Source organism: Heterodontus francisci, chromosome 3 (assembly GCF_036365525.1).
Source record: "Heterodontus francisci isolate sHetFra1 chromosome 3, sHetFra1.hap1, whole genome shotgun sequence".
Classification (NCBI taxonomy): domain Eukaryota; kingdom Metazoa; phylum Chordata; class Chondrichthyes; order Heterodontiformes; family Heterodontidae; genus Heterodontus; species Heterodontus francisci.
This window is the reverse complement of record NC_090373.1, coordinates 158,099,838-158,119,926: the sequence shown is the minus strand read 5'-3', so window position 1 is coordinate 158,119,926 and position 20,089 is coordinate 158,099,838. Positions and strand designations below refer to the sequence as shown.

Below are 20,089 nucleotides of genomic sequence, written 5' to 3'. Positions count from 1 at the left end.
CAACATAATAACCTCATTAAATACATCACAAGACCCTGCGACAAATGAAAAATCAGAGAGTGGAAGCTGCTGTCAAATCATTTGTCCGGATAGCATTGTTTCTAGAATGACTGCTTTTCCTCTTGTCTAAAAGCTGTTCAGTGTGAGCACTGCTCTGTGTGAATCTGGTTTTTGATCAGTACTCGGGTGAGTTATGCATCGAAATTTACATCTACCAGACTGAAAATTTAAAACAAATCTTTAAAATGCCTGTGAAACAAATATAATGCAGCTACTTCAATTAGTGGAATCATTTCATTGGAGTGACTAAAACAGGAAATGGTCAGATTGAGTGGCTCACCATGACAAATGTAAAGCAAACTAGAGCATACAATGCTGTTAAACCAGTTCTAGTTGACGGACAGGCTTAAACTGTTTGTCTTGAGGGATAGTATTGGCTTTCAACTTGTCAGTCTATATTATTGTAAAATGTGGTGCTTAAGTTGGACGTTCATTAGATCATCTGGAAATATGAGGGTGTAATTTATGAAACTGTGCAGACTATCCTTTGCCAGAAACTAGATTTTAAGGTGATAAACCTAGTTTTTATATTTTTTAGCAAATCATAAGCTCCACCAAAATGGCATATTCTGACTTCATAAGTGAAATGACTAGGGCAATGATTGAGATATGCAAAAAATTACTGTTCTGCAAATACAGAATAGACAGAGTATGAGGAGACTGCAGCTAACATAAAAAGCAATCCAAAAATTTTCTGTAGAAATATAAATAGTAAAAGGATAGTAAGAGGAGGGGTGTGAACCATTTGGCACCAAAAAAGGAATCTGTTCTTGGTGGCAGATGGCTCAAAGAACTAAATCAGTATTTTGCATCTATCTTTATGTTATGCAAATGTGTTTTGTTGAATGATAATTTTTTTTGGCCCACTTACTGGAGATCTGAATTTGTATTTTTTTGAAAAGACATTTTAAAAAGACAAGCTGCCAGCAAAGTCATCCTTTCAGCTTAAGATGATCACCTAGTTTACTACACTGTCTCCTACACATTGCAAAGGACTGTGAGGAGGGAGATGAAATGTCTATGCATTTGCCAGCAAGAATCAAGACCCAGGAAATTTAATGAAACTACCTGTTCTTTCAGCAAGCACAGAAATACTGCTAACTGCTATGTTTGAATCACTGAGTGACTGTCATGTGACAAGCCCCTCCCCATCTGTGATTTTAAGCTGGTGTTTTCTCTGCAGCAAAGGAGAAGCAACTGGACTCTGACATGTGCAGACCCGAAGTGCGGGTACGTCTCTCTCTCCATTCCACCTTGAAGGCTTTCAAATCCTACCTGTTGACTGACCACCTTTGCATATTCCGGCTACAATCATCCACATCGCTATCTCCAAGAGACTCACTGAACCAATCATGTACCTCTCCAAACTAAAAGCCTCAGGACCACTGAATTTAGCTTGAAGCCAGCCGAATCACCACAGACTGTATACCTTTTTTTACGGACCCTAACTCAACTAATCTACCTTTCCCCATCCTGTAACGTATATGTGTGTGCGTAAACCTCTAGTGTATGTGTGTGAGTGAAAGTTGCCGTGTTGTTTATTTCTTTTTTAGTTTGGTTTAGGTACAATAAAGTTAACCTCTTTCTTTGTGAACTCAAGAAAACCTGTCCAGTTAGTTCTTATTACAACCATAGCAAGTAAGTAATCAAACACCTACTGAATTGTCCAGTACATCCACTTTAAGAAAGAATTAAACCTGTTGTGGTCAAACTTGGAGAGGGAAAAGAGGGAAGCCCTTCGATCCTTCCTCACTTGACTTTACCAAGGAAAAAGATGCTGCTGAAGTTATAGTGAAACTGGAGGCAGTTGAGACACTGGATGGGCTAAAACTTGATAAAGAGGAGGTATTAGAGAGGCTGATTGATAAACCACCTTGGGTGGGATGCATCCAAGGATACTGAGGGAAGTAAGGGTGGAAATTATGGAGGGACTGGCTGTAATCTTCCAATCCTCCTTAGATATGGGGATGGTCCCAGAAGACTAGAGAATTGCAAATGTTACACCCATGCTCAAAAAGGATACAAGGATAAACACAGCAATTACAGGCCAGTCAGTTTAACCTTGGTGGCGGGAAAGCTTTAACAATAATCCAGGACAAAATAAACAGACACTTGAATAAGTATGGATTAATTAGGGAAAACCAGCACGGATTTGTTAAGGGCAAATCATGTTTAACTAACTTGATTGAGTGTTTTGATGAGGTAACAGAGAGAGTCGATGAGACTAATGCAGTTGGTGTGGTGTACATGGATTGCCAAAAGATGTTAAAGTGCCACAATACAGGTTGTCAGCACAGTTGAAGTCCATGGAATAAAAGGGAAAGTGGCAGCATAGTTCTAAAGTTGGCTGGGTGATAAGAAACAGAGTAGTGGTGAACGGTTGTTTTTCAGACTGGAGGAAAGCATACAGTGGGGTTCCCCAGGGGTCGGTACTAGGACCACTGCTTTTCCTGATCTATATTTCACTTGGGTGTACAGGGCACAATTTCAAAATTTGCAGCTGACACAAAACTTCAAAAGGACTTGGTGGAAAGGACAGACATGTGGAAGATGAAATTTAATGCAGGGAAGTGTGAAGTGATACATTTTGGTAGGAAGAATGAGGAGAGGCAATGTAAAATAAAGGGTGTGCAGGAACAGAGGGACTTGGGGTATATAAGCACAAATTGTTGAAGTGGCAGGACAGGCTGAGAAAGTGGTTAAAAATGTTATTCTATTCTTTCATGGGATGTGGGCTCGCTGGCAAGGCCAGCATTTGTTGCCCATCCCTAATTTCTCTTGACAACCAAGTGGCTTGGTAAGCCATTTCAGAGGGCAGTTAAGAGTTAACCACATTGCTGTGGGTCCGGAGTCACATGTAGGCCAGACCAGGTATGGACAGTAGATTTCCTTCCCTGAAGGACATCAGTGAACCAGATGGGTTTTTGCAACAATCTTGATAGTTTCATGGCATCATTACTGAGACTAGCATCCCATTCCAGATTTTTTCTAATTAATTAATTGACTTTATTAATTAATTGAATTTACGTTTCAGCAGCTGCCGTAGTGGGATTTGAACCCGTGTCCCCAGGACATTAGCCTGGGCCTCTGGATTACTTGTTCAGTGACACAAAACATACAGGATCCTGAGCTTTATAAATAGAGGCGGAGACTACAAAAGCAAGGATGTTGAACCTGTACAAAACACTGGTTCGGCATCAATTGGAGTATTCTGTCCAGTTCTGGGTACCACACTTTAGGAAGAATGTAAGGCTTTTAGAGAGATGCAGAAAAGATTTAATGATTCCAGGGATGAGGGACTTCAATTACAGGGATAGAGTAGAGAAGCTGGGGCTATTTCTCCTTAGAGAAGAGAAGGTTGAGAGGAGATTTGATAGAGGTTTCACATAAATGAGGGGTCTAGATAGAGAAAAACTGTTCTAACCTGGTTCCATTCTTATCTATCTAATCATAGCCAGAGAATCACTTGGAATGGCTTCTCTTCCTGCTGCTGCACTGTGACCTCTGGTATCCCCCAAGGATCTATCCTTGGCCCCCTCCTAATTCTCGTCAACATGCTGCCCCTCGAAATTTCCTCCAATGAAATACTGGGAAGACTGAAGCCATTGTTTTCAGTACCCTCTCTAAATGCCATTCCCTAGCTACTAACTCCATTCCCCTCCCTGGCAACAGTCTGAGATTAATCCAGTCTGTTCGCAACCTTGATGTCATATTTAATCCCGAGATGCGCTTCTGACCTCATATTTGTGCCATCACTAAGATTGCCTAGATGCACCTCCTAACTTCCCTCCTGTCTCAGCTCATTTGCTGCTGAAACCCTCAGTCATGCCTTCATTACCTCTAGACTTGACGATTGCAACGCACTTCTGATTGGCCTCCCACATTCTACTCTGTGTGAACTTGAGGTCATCCAAAATCTGCTGCCCATGCCTTAACTTGCACCATGTCCTGTTCCCCTATCACCCCTATGCTCGCTGACCTACAGTGGGTCCTGGTCAAGCAACGTCTTGGTTTTATTTTTTTTATTTAGAGATACAGCACTGAAACAGGCTCTTCGGCCCACCGAGTCTGTGCCGACCAACAAGCACCCATTTATACTAACCCTACAGTAATCCCATATTCCCCATCACCTCCCTACACTAGGGGCAATTTACAATGGCCAATTTACCTATCACCTGCAAGTCTTTGGCTGTGGGAGGAAACCGGAGCACCCGAGGAAAACCCACGCAGACACAGGGAGAACTTGCAAACTCCACACAGGCAGTACCCAGAATCGAACCCGGGTCCCTGGAGCTGTGAGGCTGCGGTGCTAACCACTGCGCCACTGTGCCGTCCTTGTTTTCAAATCCCTCCATGGCTTTGCCCCTCCCTATTTCTGTAATCTCCTCCAGCCCCACAAGGCTCCAAGATAGCTGTGCTCCTTTTAATTCTGGCCTCTTGAACAGCCCCGATTTTAATCGCTCCCCACCATTGATGGTTGCATCTTCAGCTGCCTAGGCCCCAAGCTCTGTAATACCCTCCCTGCACCTCTCTGCCTTTAAGACACTCCTTAAAACCTGTCACTTTGGCCAAGCTTTCAGTCTTCTGACCTAATATCTCCTTTGGAGGCTCTTGTAAAGCACCTTGGGATATTTTATTATGTTAAATATGTTACATAAAAATAAGTTATTGTTGTTATTGGCAGAAGGGTCAAGAACCAGAGGATTGGCAAAAGAACCAACAGTAACAGTAAGTGGTTAGGATCTGGACTGGACTGCCTGAGTGAGGTAGGGGCAGATTCAGTCGTGGCTTTCAAAAGAAATGAATAAGCACCTGCAAGGAAAAAAATTGTAGAAGATCTTTGATGGGTTAATTTGATGAGTCACAGGGAATGGGTAGAGCTTGGAAAGGATGGGAATGATGATGTTAGATATTCTCTTGGGTATAGCGAGTGTCTTATGTTCAGGAGTGTGCCTATACTTTCAACATCTAACTTTCCGAAAGCTTAACCCTGGGGTATTGAGGACATCCTTGGTCTAGACTGGACATTATATCTTTCATATGCCCTCACATGCGCTTTTCTAATCTTTCCGAAAGAGGACTGAGAAACACTTAGTGACACGAGGCCAGGTCCAAATCATTATGCTGCTTAATTGTACAAACAACAAATGAAAATACAAATTGCAGTGACTTCACTCGATCTTAGTTCCCTCCACAAAAAATCAGGGGAAAATAACAATCCATGCAATCTGTTCCTTTTCTGGGGTGACTTATTTGTTTTTTTTAACATTATCTTTCTTTTGAGACAATTTCTAACTGTAAAAAAAAACTGACCTACTATATTCTAGCTTCCCGTCACCAGGGAAGTGGTACTGAACAAATTGTTGGAACTGCGGGCTGACAAGTCCGCGGGTCCTGATGGACTTCATTCTAGGGTGTTAAAAGAAGTGGCTAGTGAGATAGTTGATGCATTTGTTTTAATTTTCCAAAATTCTAAGACTCTGGATATTCCAATATTCAAACACTCTGCTTCCACCTTCATTTGAGGAAGAGAATTCCAAAGACTTACAACCCTCTGAGAGAAACAATTTCTCCTCTTCTTTGTCTTAAATGTGTGACCCCTTAGTTTTAAACAGTGACCCCAGTTCTAGATTCTCCCTCCCACAAGGGGAAACATCCTTTCCACATCCACCCTGTCAAGACCCCTCAGGATCTTATATGATTCAATCAAGTTGCCTCTTACTCTTCTAAATTCCCTAGATGCGGGGAAGGTTCCATTAGATTGGAAAATAGTGAATGTAACTCCTTTATTCAAAAAGGGAAGGAGACAGAAAGCAGGAAACTACAGGCCAGTCAGCTTAACATCTGTCATAGGGAAATGTTAGAAGCTATTATTAAAGACATTATAGTACGGCACTTAGAAAAATGCAAGGTAATCAGGCAGAGTCAACATGGTTTTGTGAAAGGGAAATCATGTTTAACCAATTTATTGGAGTTCTTTGAGGGAGTTACATGTGCAGTGGATGAAGGGGAACCGGTGGATGTATTGTACTTAGATTTCCAGAAGGCATTTGAAAAGGTGCCACATCAAAGATTATTGAGATTTCCAGAAGGCATTTTATAAGGTGCCACATCAAAGATTATTGCAGAAAATAAAAGCTCATGGTGTAGGGGATAACATATTGGCATGGATAGAAGATTGGCTAGCTAACAGGAAACAGAGAGTAGGCAGAAATGGGTAATTTTCTGGTTGACAAGATGTAATGAGTGGTGTGCTACAGTGATCTGTGCTGGGGCCTTAACTTTTTACAATTTATAAACGACTTGGATGAAGGGACCGAAGGTATGGTTGCTAAATTTGCTGATGACACAAAGATAGGTAGGAAAGTAAGTTGTGAAGAGGACATAAGGAGGCTACAAAGGGATATAGATAGGTTAAGTGGGTGGGCAAAGATCTGGCAAATGGAGTACAATGTGGGAAAGTGTGAAATTGTCCATTTTGGCAGGAAGAATAAAAAAGCATATTATCTAAATGGTGAGATTGCAGAGCTCTGAGATGCAGAGGGATCTGGGTGTCCTGGTGCATGAATCGCGAAAGGTTAGTATGCAGGTTCAGCACGTAATTAGGAAAGCTAATAGAATGTTATTGTTTATCGCAAGGGGAATTGAATACAAAAGTAGGAGGTTATGCTTCAGCTATACAGGGCATTGGTGAGACCACATCTGGAGTACTGTGTACAGTATTGATCTCCTTATTTAAGGAATGATGTAAATGCGTTGGAGACAGTACAGAGAAGGTTAGCCAGACTAATACCTGGAATAGGCTGGCTGCCTTATGAGGAAAGATTGGACAGGATAGGCTTGTATCTGCTGGAGGGGGCTTGACAGGGTGGATGTGGAAAGGATGTTTCCCCTTGTGGGAGAACCTACAACTAGGGGTGACTGTTTAAAAATAAGGGGTCACCCATTTAAGACAGAGAAGAGGAGAAATTGTTTCTCTCAGAGGGTCGTGAGTCTTTCGAATTCTCTTCCTCAAAAGAAGGTGGAAGCAGAGTCTTTAAACATTTTTAAGGCAGAGGTAGATAGATTTTTGATAAGCAAGGGAGTGAAAGGTTATCGAGGTAGATGGAAATGTGGAGGAATCAGTTTAGCCATGAACTTATTGAATGGCAGAGCAGGTTCGAGGGGCCTACTCCTGCTCCTAATTCGTATGTTCGAGTGTTCGTAGTCCAGGTCTTGTTTAAAAGCCTGACTCGTTTCAATTTTTTTTCCTTTCCTCTTGTTAATTCTGGCAGTGTTTCTGTACAGATTGGCCAGCAAGTCTGTCAAACAAACCAACTCCATCTGCCCCCAAGAGTTCTCTGAACAGACACCACATTCTACAAGATGCACTGCAGCAACTCGCCAAAGCTCCTCCCACAGCACCTTCCAAATCCGCGACCTCTACCACCTCGGAGAACTAGGGCACCAGATTCATGGGAACACCATCACCTGCAAGTTCCCCTCCAGGGTACACACCATCCTGACTTGGAACTCTGTTGTCATTCATTCACTGTCACTGGGTCAAACTCCTGGATCTCCCTTCCTAATACCACTGTGGGTGTACCTACACCACATGGACTGCAGCAGTTCAAGAAGGTGACTCACCACCGCCTTCTCAAGGGCAATTGTGGATAGTCAATAAATGCTGGCCTAGCCAGCAATGCCCTCATCCCATGAACGAATAAAAACACCGCATTCCATGCCTCTATGAATAAAATATCGCACACCAAAGTGAGTGTAAATATTTGCTGGGGCACTTGGGCCAAGATAATAAATTGCTTAATGTCATTATGGAGAGCTTTTCGATGCGTGACCCATTAAAACCTCAAGCTCTCCTCCCCGTGGCTTCTTAAAACTGTGCGAAGACATAGGACAAGGCTTTAATTCTGTGCAAGTGGGTGGGCTTTGAATGTCTCACTGTGTTTTATTAAAGCACAATACTTAAACATAACGCCTTCCGAAATCCATGGTCAAAAAAATTTCTGAAGCATTACAGAAAGAAAGGAGGGACTTTTAGTGGGTGAAAAATGTTAGGCTACAGCATTCTGAACAAAATGCAAATGTGCATATCAGATGACAGAAGAACATTTAAGAAATTAAACCTGGATGTGATAAGGCTTCAGTAACTCTCAAAGTACAGGTCATTTAACTCACACAGAATGCTTGGAAGAGACTGAAATCGATGCAGAAATATTAAAATAGGCTGACTGATGTTTTATTTACCATTACATCATAATTTGCTTCAAAAATAACCTAAACTGCTTTTTAAAATGCCTTTACCTTTTAACATATTTGATGCACATGTGGTCTCAATACCAGCTGTGCTGAAGTTATCCTTAACAGCAATTGGTATCCCATCTAAGGGTCCTAGAGGTTTTCCTGGATGAATATGAAGCAAAAATGTTACTATAGTGAAACACAGCTCAATGCCCCATGTGATACCTTTTATTTTATCAGACTAAATTACAAAGCAAATTGAATTTGACAGAGTAGTTCTAGTTAGTAGGGTAGCTGCCATGCACCTCCTTGTGGTTCTTTGCAGAATAGCAGATGTCTTCCAGATTGGCTGCAGAATTGTGTGTGGTCATCAAAATAAATTTACTTTTATTTCATTTATTTATTTAAAACTTTATTCTTAGGGTGGGAAAGCAGGATAGTTAAAAGACATACCAGTTTTTAATCCATTTAATGTTCCCAAATTAGAGTTATCTCAATTTGTCTCAAATAATTTGAATTGAACACTCAAATACAGATTTAAAAAGTGACAGCTTAATTGGTAGTACTCCTGCCTTTGAGTCAACAGGCTGGAGGATTATGGACTCAACTGCAGGGACTAATACTTCCAGTGCAGTACTGTAGGTGCGCTACATTGTTAGAGGTTCTGTCTTTCTGATGAGGCATTAAATCAAGACCACTTCTGCCTGTTAAGAAGGGCATAAAAGATTCATGGCATTATTTGAAAAGGAGCTGGAAGTCCTTCTGGTGTTACGACGAACATTTGTCTCTCAACCAGCATCACCAAAAATAAGTCTATCTGGACATTTATCTCATTAATGTTCTTGAGACTACGGCATTTTCCTACAAAACAGTGACTATGCTTCCAAAGTAATGAATTGGGATGTCCTATGGTCATAAAAGGTCCAAGATAAATGAAATTTAATTATATCTTTCTAATCTTTCGTCACCTCATTTGTGCTTACTTTAGGCCCACAAGTGCAAAATACCGTTTGCCGCAATGGATAGTTAAAATCTTATTAACTGGTCAATAAACTGATAGGAATATAGAGCACAGAGCATATAGTTTAAGCAAAACAAACAGACACTCTTTGTCATGACATTGTCATGCCAATACGGAAGGAAAAAAGAAAAGTAAGATTATATCGATCCAAAAATGAACAAGTTTGAAGCAAGATTTGTTATGGAATTTCAACAATGTTACGACCGAGGTGGGAGGAGTGTACTGTCTTTTCTAGTTCCACTTCTCCACAGGTCACAACTTTTATTTAAATGTTTACCCAGTTACCAGTATAGCCAATCATACACTCTAATTTTTATCCCAGAATAAAATACATCAACCAGGTTTCTTTAATAAACAACAAAATTATCAGTTTATTATAAAACAATACTTAACCAGTAATGAAGCAAAGCATCAACACACAGATTGAAATATGAAAGTTCCCTTCTTAAAATTCCCTAATTACACTCACACACACTGGGAAAAAGTACAGAAGTTCTCTCTGCAGAGGTCTGTTACCAAAAAAAAAGACAAAAAATAGACTATTTTGGCCAAATACTTGCTAATTCTTGACGAAAAAGAAAAAAAAAGAAAAATGGAAGGAAGTCAGTTGTCTCTTTTTTGGTCTGGCATTGGGGTATACGGAGATGGGTCACTGGGACTGTTTCAGAAGCAGTCCATTCTGGAGCTGTTGAGAATTATTTTATTAGGCTTTCTGGGAGAAATGTGGCATTAGGGTTTTCCGCCAGCACACACTTGAATTGCAGGACTTTTTTTTCCAGCTTCTCAGGAGCTATGCAGCACCAGGGATTTTAGCTCTTCCACACTGAATCTTTGCAGGATTTCTTCAAAGGGGTATGGAAAGAGGTGAGCTGGCAGGAAAAAACACCAACTGTCTTCAAACCGTTCATACCCAACTGCACTGAAAACAATATCCAAACCCCAAACAGAGAGTCGACCTCCTGACCTCCACAAACCTTAAAATCTGGCTTCTCTGTAACCATTTTTTCCCAGGTTACCAAGGGTTCTGTTGTTTACTAAGCCCAAAGCACATGACTTCCAGCACAGGTTTTTTTAAACATCTCAAGTATCCTTTCGGTGAACTTGGTAACAAAACCACATCCATGGAATCTTTTCAGTTTTAACACAAGTCATCAAAACATTTTTTTAAAAGGAAGCACTTTTGCAATAACAAGGTTCAAATGTAGTGTAGCTTAATTTAAAATAAGCATTCCTGCATTCAAGTTGCTAAGAAATTTTAGCTAAAGCTCTACGTTACCTCTTTGCAACCTTTTCTCTGCTTCTCTAGCCTGTTTCATGGCAAGCTCTTCAGGAACAGTAATATAGGCATTCAGGAATTTTGTGCCCCTGATTAAAGAAAGACATCTCTGGCACAGCTCGGTTGGACTGATTCGACCTTCTCTTAAAGCTAGAGAAACCTATAATTTTAACAAAGGTGAAAGGTTATTAGGCTGCAAAGAATACTGACAGCCTCACACAAATATCTGTAGGATAAGTAAAGGCAATCCAACACATTGATGCCTTTCTATCTAATGGGCTGGTGTTGCAGGCAATTCCCAGTGAGCACTTGTCTACCGAGTCCCCACCACTCCATGTAATCGATCACCATTAAATCCGAGACTTCAGCTTACTATATTCTCCTGCAACAGAAATCTGTCAGCTCCCTTTTTGATAGAATGGAACTGATCACTGGCGGGTCGAAGACCTTAAACAAGCAGTCCCTTCACAATGAACTTTTTGATCAGCTTGTGTTTCCTGATTTTTGAGGTCATGCCTTTTTGTTCGAAGTTGCTGACTGCATTCAGTTTATTACATCAGCAGTAAAATTTAAATACCAATATATTGTACATATATAAAGTTAACACAGTCGCAATTCCTGGGAGGTTAGTTTTGTATTTCTTTTTAAAAATATAGGGAAACAGTTCTTCAGTCAAGCTACATTTCCCTGCCTTTGGATCAGATAGTGAGCTCACAGTATCTGTTGTACTCATGCTTCACCAGCCTACCTGTCTGAAATGTGTAGCCCTGGCAGTCGACAGCAGCAGAGCTGCTATTTCATTTCAAGGAAGTTTTGTCATCACTGAAATCCTCAGTCATACTTCTGTCCGCTCTATAATGTACTAGGTAAAGGTGCCAAAACATGTAAAATCAGAAATCTATTTTGATCACAAATCTAGAAGCTCTGTCCAGCCAATAGCTCTACTTGCATTATTGACATTATCTCAGAAAGTTTCTTATATGGAGATCAGCTTGCGTTAGGATTCCGAGTTTTCAGGTAAAAGCAAAAGACACTCCTCACCCAACTGAATTTTTTCTGAACTTGGAGCTTATTCATTAGATGATAACAAAAGATGACCTGAATGAGAGAGAATTGATGGTGAGGATGCAGAGTCCGTGGTGACGACTAAAGTTGACGGCTTAGGTCTTTCTAATGTTTAACCGGAGGATGACGGACAAGCAATCTGACAATACCTAGGCAGTGGAGGGGTCAAGGCAGAAGAGTTCTGGATGCCAGCATACATGTCTTCAGATGATGTCTCCAAGGAGCATCATGCAGATGAAGAGAGGACCAAGGAAAGCCCTTTGGGGGACTTCAGAGGTAATGTTGCAGGGTTGGGAAAAGAAGTCATTGCTGAAGGTACTCTGGTTACAAACAGATAGGTAAGAATGGAACTAAGTGAGGGCAGCCACTGAGCTAGGCAACAGAGAGAAGGTATTGGAGGAGGATGGTATGGCTGACATGTCAAAGGCTACAGAAAGGTCAAGAAGGACGAGCAGAGATAGTGCAGTACAGCCACAATCACATGGGAGAACAATTGTGATTTTGATAAGGGATGTTGCAACGCCATGTGATTCAAACATAGAGTGACACTGATTTGGGAGGCAATAACACAAGGGAGGCCAAGGATGAGTTTTTTTTTTTGAGTGGGGTTGATGACAGTGGTTTTGAATGGTAAAATAACAGTACCTGAAAAGAGGGAAACATTTACAATGACAGCTAGCGTGGAGACCAGGCAAGGACATTGAGTTGTCGTGGTTTAGTGGAAATAGGGTTGAGAGAACAGGTGGATCGCATGGACAAGGTAAGTTCAGAATGGGCACATGGGGAATAGGAGAGTAACTAAAGACAGATGTGGGTTAAGGGCTCATGTAGTAAGGGGCTTTGAGAAAGTTTGGTGGGTATGGGAATAGGTGGATATAGCAGAAGTAGCAGCTGAATAGTCACACTAGTTGTTGGACGTGAGGGTGGAGGGGGGAGGGGAGAAGGGTTTAAGGTGACAGGTGGTGGAGAAAAGAATCTGGCTGTTGTCTTTGCATTCTAAGATAATCCTGCTGCAGTGAGCAGTGTCGGCAGATGACAGCAATACCCTTTAGCCCTTGATGTGATACAGCTAGATCTCAAGATGAATAGCTAAACCAGTTATACACCAGATACACTGTAGTCTGTGCCCCGTGGACTTGAGCCAGCAAAGAATAGAGCCATAGCAGAGAAAGACCAGGAGGGGAAAGGGGAAAGAATTTATTGGGAGAAAGGGCTTCAAAGGCAGAGAAGGAATTGTTACGACCAGGTGAGAAAGGGTCGAGGGATTCCCTCTCAGCCTTTGCCTGTTTTAACCGTAACAGGGTTTAATTTCAAAAACACCGTGTTTTAGCTTTCCCTCAGTGAATCCTTGTTCACCACTTTCCAATTGTAAGTCAAAGAAATCAGACAGGTTTCCTTAGATTTAAACAAGAAAGGTGGAAGTTTATTCATCTTAAACTCTAATCCGGTTAATGACTACGAATATGTGATGCGACCATGCTAGCATGCATACACGATAAATACACGCATATAGAGACAGAAAAGAATAAAGGGGAAAAGTTTGACGCAATATTGGGATTATAATTACAGTCCTTTAAGTTCAATGTGATGTCTTTGGTTGCCGGTAAATCCTGCTGTTCGTTGGGGCCCAGTTCACGCTTCAACTTGCCTCGAGTCAGAGTCTTTTCTCTTGAGGTTTACGTGTCTTCCATGGGTCCGGTGGCGTGGGAGAAAGTGAGAGAGAGCCAGGAGAGAGGCTTGCTTGTTCCAGCTTCAGTTGCAAACTGTCCTGTGGCTAGTTCAAAAAAAACCTGGAGCAGCCAGTTAGTCATGTGACCAGCTGGGTTAACCAGTCCTGGCTTTGTGGATTGTATCATCTTAGCAGTCGCTGGAATGTGCTTCCTTACACCTTCAATGTCTGGTGATTAAAATCCATTTGGGTTAATTGGATCAGGGAGTATTCTTTTATCTAAGCAAATGTTCTTCCAGCCAATTGTCTGGTGATCTTTAACAAGTTATTTCTTCACTCCAGCAACAGTTTAAAATCAATGCTCATATGGCGAATTTAATACGCCTCATTCTTGGCAGATTGGGGTCTGCATGACAGAATAGTTAAGCAGATTGATAGCTCCAGAAGTGTCATGATGAATGGAGGGCCAAAAGCTAGGCAGTAACCAATAATAATTCAAAACATTATTTCATCACTTAGCTGGTAAAGGCAGTATCTAAACCAGTCTTTAAAGGAAGGGTCAGGTTTGACCTCCAGCCCCAGACTGTACAGACAGTTGATCTCAGCTGGACTGCTAGTAGTGTGACAATTGATTTCAGTACCTCCGTAATAGGGAGGAGAAAATGGCCTAGGTTCCAACTCAGAGTTATTCAGCATCCTCTACAAGAAGTGTACATGTGTACGTAAATGTCAGATTTTAAATCAGTCTTGAATGTGATATCCTCCTACAGTTGGATATCCTATCATTGTTCTCTATTTAGGCTTCTACAAGAACAATGGCCATTGGGTAGCAGAAATGATGGCGACTGTGCAACTGCACCTATTAAGGACTCAATGCATTTAAAGGAACAAGAAAGGAGAACATTGGTGGAAGTTTTTTTTTAAAAACCTATTCTAAATGCAGTTCAGACTGAATTGCAAGAGAATTTTATTCATACATTAGTAATTTTCAGATGTTGAACAGTTCCAGATTCACTAGTTAATAGGCAAATCTTTGAGTGAAGAAGCTATAATTTATATGCCATGTGGGAATAAGTGATGGGGAGAGCTAGTTTTTAAAAAATCTTTACACATAGTCTATGAAATACAGCATGTCAGAGTTATCTGCATAATGTTGAATTCTGCAAGCTCTAGGGTTTCAATTATTTTTTTAAAAATCTGGGTCAAAACCGATTTTACCCAATTTCAGATTATCTTCCATCTCAACTATGTCAGTTTGAACATTGCTGTGTCCCAATTCAAAGAGCTGTTGCTAGCTAAGTGTTGTCCAGCAGGGTGATGTGAAGTTAGTTGCTGACACTAGTATGGCAATGTCTGATATACATTAGCTGTCACAAGTCAGAATTACCCGCGTTGTAATAACTGACCAGTCTGCGACAGCAGCATTTGTATTCTGCACAACATATTTGGCAACATTCTCACAATGTTCTGATACGTCCAGTCCAAAGAAATGCTGTTTTATCCCATACATCGGATGGAATGAGCAAATGTCCTGTTTTCAAGTATACAGTTACAGTGATATTATTTCAAATTTTGAAGGGCCTTTGTCAAAGTATCCCACCTGTAAAATAGGGAAGGGAGTTATTGTTAAACGGTGACTAGTTAACAAAGCAAATGAGATATTGGGCTTCAGAAATAGGGGTATTGAGTACAAAAGCAGGGAAGCTATGATGAATCTTTATAAAACTCTGATGAGGCTACATCTGGAGTATTGTGTCCAAGTCTGGTCACCACACTTTAGGAAGGATGTGAAGGTCCTTGAAAGGAGATTTACCAGAATGGTTCCAGGGATGAGGGATTTTAGTTACAAGGTTAGGTTGGAGAAGCTGGGATTGTTCTCTTTGGAGCAAAAGAGATTGAGGGGAGATTTGATGGAGGTGTACAAGATTATATATATTCGTTTGGCTGGGGAAGCAGTTATAGTTCGATGTCGAGGTTAACAATCCATTCAAAGGTTTCAGCTGATGCAGTGTGAATGGTTGTGATGCCACCAGGAATGGATCTCTCAGGGAAAGAGTTCAATGTAGGCCATGGTCTAACACGGATAGCCACAGTCACAATTTGGGCTGGTCTTCATGTTCCACTTGTGCAGCAAGTGGCCACATCTTCTCTGGCCCATCCTCAAATGGTTGCGGGTTGTCCAAATGCTCCGTGGGAGGTTGAAACCTGGGACTTCATCATTCAGGTCAGTTACCAGGTTGCGGTTGGTGATGTTAACAGTCAGCTCGGTGGTGCATCATTGAGGGGTGGGGCTGGCATCAGTTTGTATGGTGTGGAGTGTGTTCCAGTCGGGGCTATGAGATTTCAGGTGAGTGTGTGGGTTTTTTTTGAGGTCCTGTATCAATGGGAATGCTTTGTTAGCTGGTGGTGTTCTTTGAGCAGAATGTTTTCCCTGTAGACATCAGGAGGCTCAACATGTGCTAGTACAGGAAGCTACTCGAGCTGTGTTAGTCTTAATGCTCCAGAAGTAATCCTCATCATTTTCTGGAGGTGGATATTTACCATGTTTGTGTGGGGACTTCTGAGCCAGGTTGAGCAGCAGTACTCTGCTGTTGGGCAGACCAGGGCAACTGAAACAGTATGTTGTGTGTTGGCTCTGCTGCCCCAGATGGTATCCACCAGTTCCCTTATGAGATTCACCCTCACCTTGATCTTGGCTCTGGTATTCTGGCAGTGTTGCCAGTAGGTCAATGTAAGGTCAAGAGTGATGCCAAGGTATTTTGGCGTTGGGTCGTAGGTGAGCGGTTAGCCACAGAACTGGAGGTGAAGTTCTTCCCTGGCCTTCGAGTTGTTCAGGTGGAAGGCTGAAATGACAGTCTTGGCGGCATCTGGGTGGAGTTTCCATTTTCTGAAGTAGGCTTCCAGAGAACATAGATCTTCAGTGAATGTTTCTCAATGTCCTGAAGTTCTTTAGCCTGGAAAGCCCAGGCCAAGTCATCAGCATATATGAAGAGCCGTGACTTTGTGGGAGGGAAGTCACTGGTATATATATTGAAGAGGACTGGTATGAGAACTGATCCCTGTGGGAGGCCGTTGTTGGTTAGGTGTGGGCGGCCGATTTGATCTCCAAGGTATACATGGAACTGTCGGTTGCTGATCATGGAGTTGATTAGTTGTAGGGTTTTCACACAGCAGATGATTTTGGAGAGTTTCAGCAGCATTCCTATACACCACACTGTATCACAGGCACAGGATAAGCAAACAAAGGCGGTTGCTGTCTTCAGGTCTTTCTGAAAACTGGCTTCAATATGTGAAGTCAGTGTCAGGACTTGCTCAGAGCAGTTGTGGCCTGTGCGAAAACCTGCCTGTTGGGGAGGCATTGCAGCTTCCAGGACGGCACTCAGTCTGCTTAGCAGAAGGCGTTCCCGGACCTTATATACCATTGAGAGCAGGGCGATGGGGCAGTAGTGTGGGTTATTAAGTGGCTTCCTTGGCTTGGCATTGGCACCAAATGTTTGGAATGGCTTGAGAAGTTTGTCTGCCCTGGAACAGTCTTGAGAGACAATCATCTCATCATCTGCTTATCTTTCCTGCTGTCCAGTATCTTTGAGTTTATTCAGATCGTGAAGCAATGGCATCAATGTTGACTCTGGGCTGCTGGTGTGGTTGTTGCTTGGCTGCTCCCAGGTGGCGCAGGAGTTTCCAAGCCTTTCAGCCTGAGTGTGTGAAGTCAATGTTCGCTGCTGTTTCCCGCCATCTTATGAGCCATCTTTCATCAAGGGACTTGAGATTTTTTTAATTCGCTTGTGGGATGTGGTGTCGCTGACTAGGCCAGTATTTATTGCCCATCCCTAATTGCCCTTGAGAAGGTGGTGATGAGCTGCCTTCTTGAACCACTGCATTCCTGAAGTGTTGGTACACCAAAATGCTGTTAGAAAGGGAGTTCCAGGATTTTGACCCAGCGACAGTGAAGGAACGACAATATAGTTCCAAGTCAGGATGGTGCGTGGCTTGGAGGAGAACTTGCAGGTGGTGGTTGTCGTGACTGTATGTGTGGGCTTGAATATTGGAGAATATATCATACTTGGAATGGAAAGTCGAAGTGGCTTTGGGTAAAATACCTGAGCTGGGGGTTGTAAGGTCAAATAGACTTATGCTGCTGTAGTGAGAACAGTGAACAGAACTCTATTGAAGTCTTTAATAAAACACTTAAATCTTTGTTCAAGTTACAGCTGTGATTTAAAGTGTGATTCGTTTCAGCCTGAGATGTGACAGTGTTGTCCCATGCATCTGCTGCCCTTGTCCTTCTAGGTGGTAGAGATTGTGGGTTTGGAAGATGCTGTCGAAGGAGCCTTCATGAGTTGCTGCAGTGCATCTTGTGCATCGGTGGTGGAGGGAGTGAATGTTTGTAGATGGGGTGACAATCAAGCAGGCTGCTTTGTCCTGGATGATGTCAAGCTTCTTGAATGTTGTTGGAGCTGCACTCATCCAGGCAAGTGGAGAGTATTCCATCACACTCCTGACTTGTGCCTTGTAGATGGTGGACAGGCTTTGGGGAGTCAGGAGGTGAGTTACTCACTGCAGGATTCCTAGCCTCTGACCTGCTCTTGTAGCCACAGTATTTATATGGCTGTTCCAGTTCAGTTTCTGGTCAATGGTAACCCCCAGGACATTGATAGGAATGCTGTTGCCAGTTGAGGTCCTCATTTTCCCTGTATTCTTCCAGCAGTCATTCACTTTCTGGGTTCCAACGAGGGATGAAGGTTTTTCTGAAGTCCTGGGGAACAAATTTGGTGGCCGCCAGTTTGAGAAATCGAGTGAAGCAGTTGACGTTTTCAGCAAGGTGTGGGATCTGGTTAATGGTGGTATCTGCTGTAGGCATCCCAGTTGGCGTTCTGCTTCCAGTGTGGTTTAGGCTTTGAATTTATGGATGGTATTTCGAGGCCAATGTGGTTGAGGGTAGGGCGGTGTTGGGAGTCGGGGAAGATGGGCAGCACTTATTGGGAGCACATCAGTGGTCGGCCATTGCAGTCGCACATCGTGAAGCAAAGATCGGGTGAGTAGTCCTTCTTCCACCTGGCGGAATGGAATGTGCCAGGCTGCTTTGCATTGTACACAAGTTTTAGGTCACGCGCAGAGGCCTAATATGACAGTTGTTCTCCAGCAGTGTCGTTCTTGGGGTACCCCCACGTGATGTCAGCTGTTGAAGTCACCAGTGTAGATGGTTGGGTGTGCAGCAGGCTATATTACGATGTTGGGCCAAAGGTCATTTGGTGGCTTGTAGACATTTGTGATGATCAGCTTACCTACTTAAATGGAGTAGCGGTTGTCTGATTTTAGGTCTTCTGTGTCTTTGGTGAGGCTTTCCTTTATGCAGGTGGCTAGGCTATATGCCTTGTTATCCCTGCTTTCAATGAGTTGTTACCCTGGAATGTGGGCTCGATGGTTGGAGTGGTCCACGAGGTGCGTTTCTTGCAGGGTGACCATGTCCAAATTCCTGTCAGAGAGGTCTTTTGTGAGTAGCTTATGTTTTGCCCAGGATAAGCCTTCAAGGTTGAGCTGGTATATTCTTCTTGTTGGTCCTATTTCTCAGCTTTGTTGTCCTGAGAGAATCCATTTAACAGTGGACTGGGAGCCCAGTGACCAAGCTTAGATAAGGTATACAAAGTAAAGCTGTTCGCATTAGCTGATGGTACAAGGACTGGGGTACACAGGTTTAAGGTTTTAGGCAAGAGATGCAGGGGGAATGTGAGGAAGAACTTTAAGCAATGACCTGGAACTCCGCGCCTACGAAGGTGGTGGAAGCAGAGCTGATCAATGCTTTCAAAAGGAAATTGGATGGGCACTTGAGGAAAATAAACTTGCAGCTCTATGTCAATAGAGTGGGGAAATGGAACTGACTGCTTTGCTCTAGAGCGACAGCATGGACATGATGGGCCAAATGGCCTCCTTCTGTGCCATCATGACTCTATGGCCTCTTTGGCATCCTCCTCCTTTCACCCCATCATTCACTTTTTCTTCAGCTGTCTTGATCCTCTTCTCTGGAATTTCTGTTCTTTTCTGAACTTCTGCCGCCTCCTACCTGAGACATTATCTAAATCCTCACTGTACTGGCTGGATACCACAGATGACTGAATAGTGAGTTAGGGAGGCTTACCAGCAATGTTCTTTCTAAGCTGCACAGCCGCACAGCAACTCTGAAGTTGCCAAGCAGTCCAAGAACAAGTTGGGCCCTTTACATTACCGTGTGTCAGCACAACAACAACAAAAACTAGAGAGAAGGTTGCTCACCAGTATGTCTAAATCCCCAAGTAGAAATCATTAGGAAATATAAATAACATATTGAAGCAAAGAAATTATTTCATTCATTAAACCGGTTCACAGTTAAACACACTTCAACAACAACTTATATATAGCACCTTTAACAAAATAAAACATTCCAAGGCACTTCACAGGAACATTATAAAACAAAATATGACAACGAGCCACATAAGGAGATATTAGGTTAGATGACAAAAAGCTTGGTCAAAGAGGTAGGTTTTAAGGAGTGTTTTAAAGGAGGGATGTGAGGTGGAAAGGTAGAAAAATGTAGGGAGGCATTCCAGAGCTTAGAGCCTAGGCAACTGAAGAAATAGCCACCAATGGTGGAGCAATTAAAGTGGGGATGCCAGAGGCCAGAATTAAATGATGGCAAATATCTATTTTTATTTGTTTCATGAGATGTGAGCATTGCTGGCAAGGCCAGCAGTTGTTGCCATCCCTAATTACCCTTGAGAAGGTG

General features: G+C 42.4%; 1 protein-coding gene across 4 annotated transcripts in view; it reads right to left on the bottom strand.

The window, feature by feature from the left end:
• Nucleotides 1-20,089, bottom strand: part of qrsl1 (glutaminyl-tRNA amidotransferase subunit QRSL1) — a 73,291-nt gene that overhangs the window by 45,616 nt on the left and 7,586 nt on the right. For 3 of the 4 annotated variants that reach the window (XM_068019210.1, XM_068019187.1, XM_068019203.1), the window contains exons 2-3: nt 10,596-10,755; nt 8,362-8,460 (exon numbers count right to left, since the gene is read on the bottom strand). In XM_068019210.1, coding sequence (XP_067875311.1) covers nt 8,362-8,460; nt 10,596-10,755 — 259 coding nt within the window. Of the gene's footprint in view, nt 1-8,361; nt 8,461-10,595; nt 10,756-11,343; nt 11,458-20,089 lie in introns of all 4 variants that reach the window. The other variant, XM_068019195.1, reaches the window with a different exon arrangement.